The 2136-nt window shown below is 35.2% G+C and overlaps 1 protein-coding gene across 1 annotated transcript; it reads left to right on the top strand.

Annotated features, from left to right (window-relative positions):
- Positions 1–1114: 1114 nt before the first annotated feature.
- On the top strand, positions 1115–1868 carry LOC105783294 (zinc finger protein ZAT12). The gene has a single exon (XM_012608669.2). It carries the CDS (start codon positions 1210–1212, stop codon positions 1717–1719), a length of 510 nt encoding a protein of 169 aa, XP_012464123.1. The 5' UTR covers positions 1115–1209; the 3' UTR covers positions 1720–1868.
- The last annotated feature ends 268 nt before the right edge of the window (positions 1869–2136 follow it).

The raw sequence follows: 2136 nt of genomic DNA, 5'->3' as shown, positions 1-2136 counted from the left end.
TAAAAATTATAAAATAATCACTCAATTATTCAACTATCTTGGTTCCTGGGTGTTTCTATTTTTAGAAAAGACAAATTTGAATAGTTGAGTGACCATTTTGTAATTTTTTCATGGTCTGATGATAAAAAATAAATTTACTAATAATTAAATGATCATTTTGAAACTTTTCATGGTTAGGTGACTACTAATGTATTTTACCCATTAAAATATCGGCACTCTTGGTAAAGGCTAGGACCTTAGGCCTTGCTGCATACATGTTCAAGTTTCATCACATGTAATTACACATGTGTGGGTCTCCATCTCTATCATGTGCAATTGTGCGAGTGTGGATTTTAGTCTGGATCATTTTCAGTTATAATTCAAGGATCAAATTGTTACGTAATTTTGGAAGTGTAAACGACAAATCGGTGTTCGCAAGCTGCTTGAGTTTGATTTAAAAAGCTTGAACTTAAATTGATAATTATCAAGTCAAATTTAAACTTAGTAATCTCAAGTCGAATGATATACAAGCCTTACCAACCTTCTCATTATATATATATAATTTTTATATTATTAATTTATGTAATTTTATTTAATATATATTAGTAAATCTAATCTTAATTATTTAATTCAAATTTAAATATAAAATTTGATAAACAAGTTCAATTTTACACTCGAGTAAATTAATTATATCTCAAATTAAGCTGAAACTTATAAATAAATGATTGATGGATCTCGAATAAAATATCAAGCTTGAGCTTGCCCATATTTACACCCCTAATTAAGCCATTAAGGAAAAAATAAAGGAAAGTGTAACACGCGCGAAAGGCGCGGGTGGGAGGTGAAAGTGAACACTGAAAACAGTAATTAAAGTCAAAGTGTCTAGAATTTGTCAGCTCCTTCTGAGTTGCCTCTCTCGACTGTTTCTCAACTTTTGCTCCGCTACGCGGTGACGCAAACGTGCTGAAATGACGGCTCATCTAAATTTCCAAATTCACCCTTCAAATATCTACATATCTACAAATATTACCCAACACGTTTACTTCCTTAACCACTAAGTATCGCTTCGACAAATCCGTCATTTTAACGCATCACACTACCCAACTCCTACCTATAAATACACATACAAACCCCATCACCCTTAAAAACCATCCAATTTCCAGTTTTAGGGTTTAAATAAAAAGCACAGGTTTAGGGTTTATCAGTGATTTTCAGGGTTTTTTTTTTACAATGAAGAGAGACAGGGAAGATAGAGAAATCGAAGCTATGGCAATGGCAAATTGTTTGATGTTATTATCAAAAGTTGGCCAAATCGATCCACCAAAGCATAATAGTATTCATCAGCGTGGAGTTTTTGCATGCAAGACGTGTGATAAACGGTTTTCATCTTTTCAAGCACTCGGCGGCCACCGTGCTAGCCACAAAAAACCGAGGTTTACGGACGCGGACCTACCGGCTTCACCTAAAAAGCCTAAAATACATGAGTGTTCGATTTGTGGACTCGAATTTCCGATCGGTCAAGCTCTTGGAGGTCATATGAGGAAACATAGAGTTGTTTCGAATGAAGGAATGGTGGTGACTCGGCCGGTGACGGAGAAATTGAACGGCGATGACGCTGATAATGATGGTGGTTTGTGCCTTGATCTGAAATTGGCGCCTTGTGGAATTGATTTGGATTTGAAGTTAGAGAAGGCCGCGGCGCCGCCACGGATGCCGCCGGTTGTCCACTTGTTCATATAGGAATATTTGTTTCATTTGTTTTTTGATTGTGTAAATCATGGGGTTCACATTATAAACATGATTGATTCTTTTTATATTAGTTTATAGAGGAATATATATTTATACTTTTGTAAAGAAACCATTTTGCTATTGATATATTTTCTTTATAATTGTCTTAATTCTTAAATTTTTAACAATTTAAATTTGTTTTTAAATGAATTTTCCAAATTTTAACTTTGTGAAAAAAGAAAATATTATCTGCACCAAGGATTTAAATAGCGGTCCGTTACCGAAATAGCGGCCGTTATATAGCGATAGCGGCACCGTCCGAAACCGCTACTGCCGAAACCCGCTATACTCGCAATACACAATAAGTAGTGTAAAATTCACGACCGCGATACCCGCAATGACTGCAATAGCATCCGTTATGTCCGCAAC

Source organism: Gossypium raimondii, chromosome 13 (assembly GCF_025698545.1).
Source record: "Gossypium raimondii isolate GPD5lz chromosome 13, ASM2569854v1, whole genome shotgun sequence".
In the NCBI taxonomy this organism is placed as follows: Eukaryota; Viridiplantae; Streptophyta; class Magnoliopsida; order Malvales; family Malvaceae; genus Gossypium; species Gossypium raimondii.
This window is presented reverse-complemented; position numbering and strand designations above follow the sequence as displayed.

What these genes read in the sequence shown, in the direction of transcription:
- LOC105783294 (XM_012608669.2), top strand. Translation starts at nt 1,210, where the DNA reads ATGAAGAGAGACAGGGAAGATAGAGAAATCGAAGCTATGGCAATGGCA.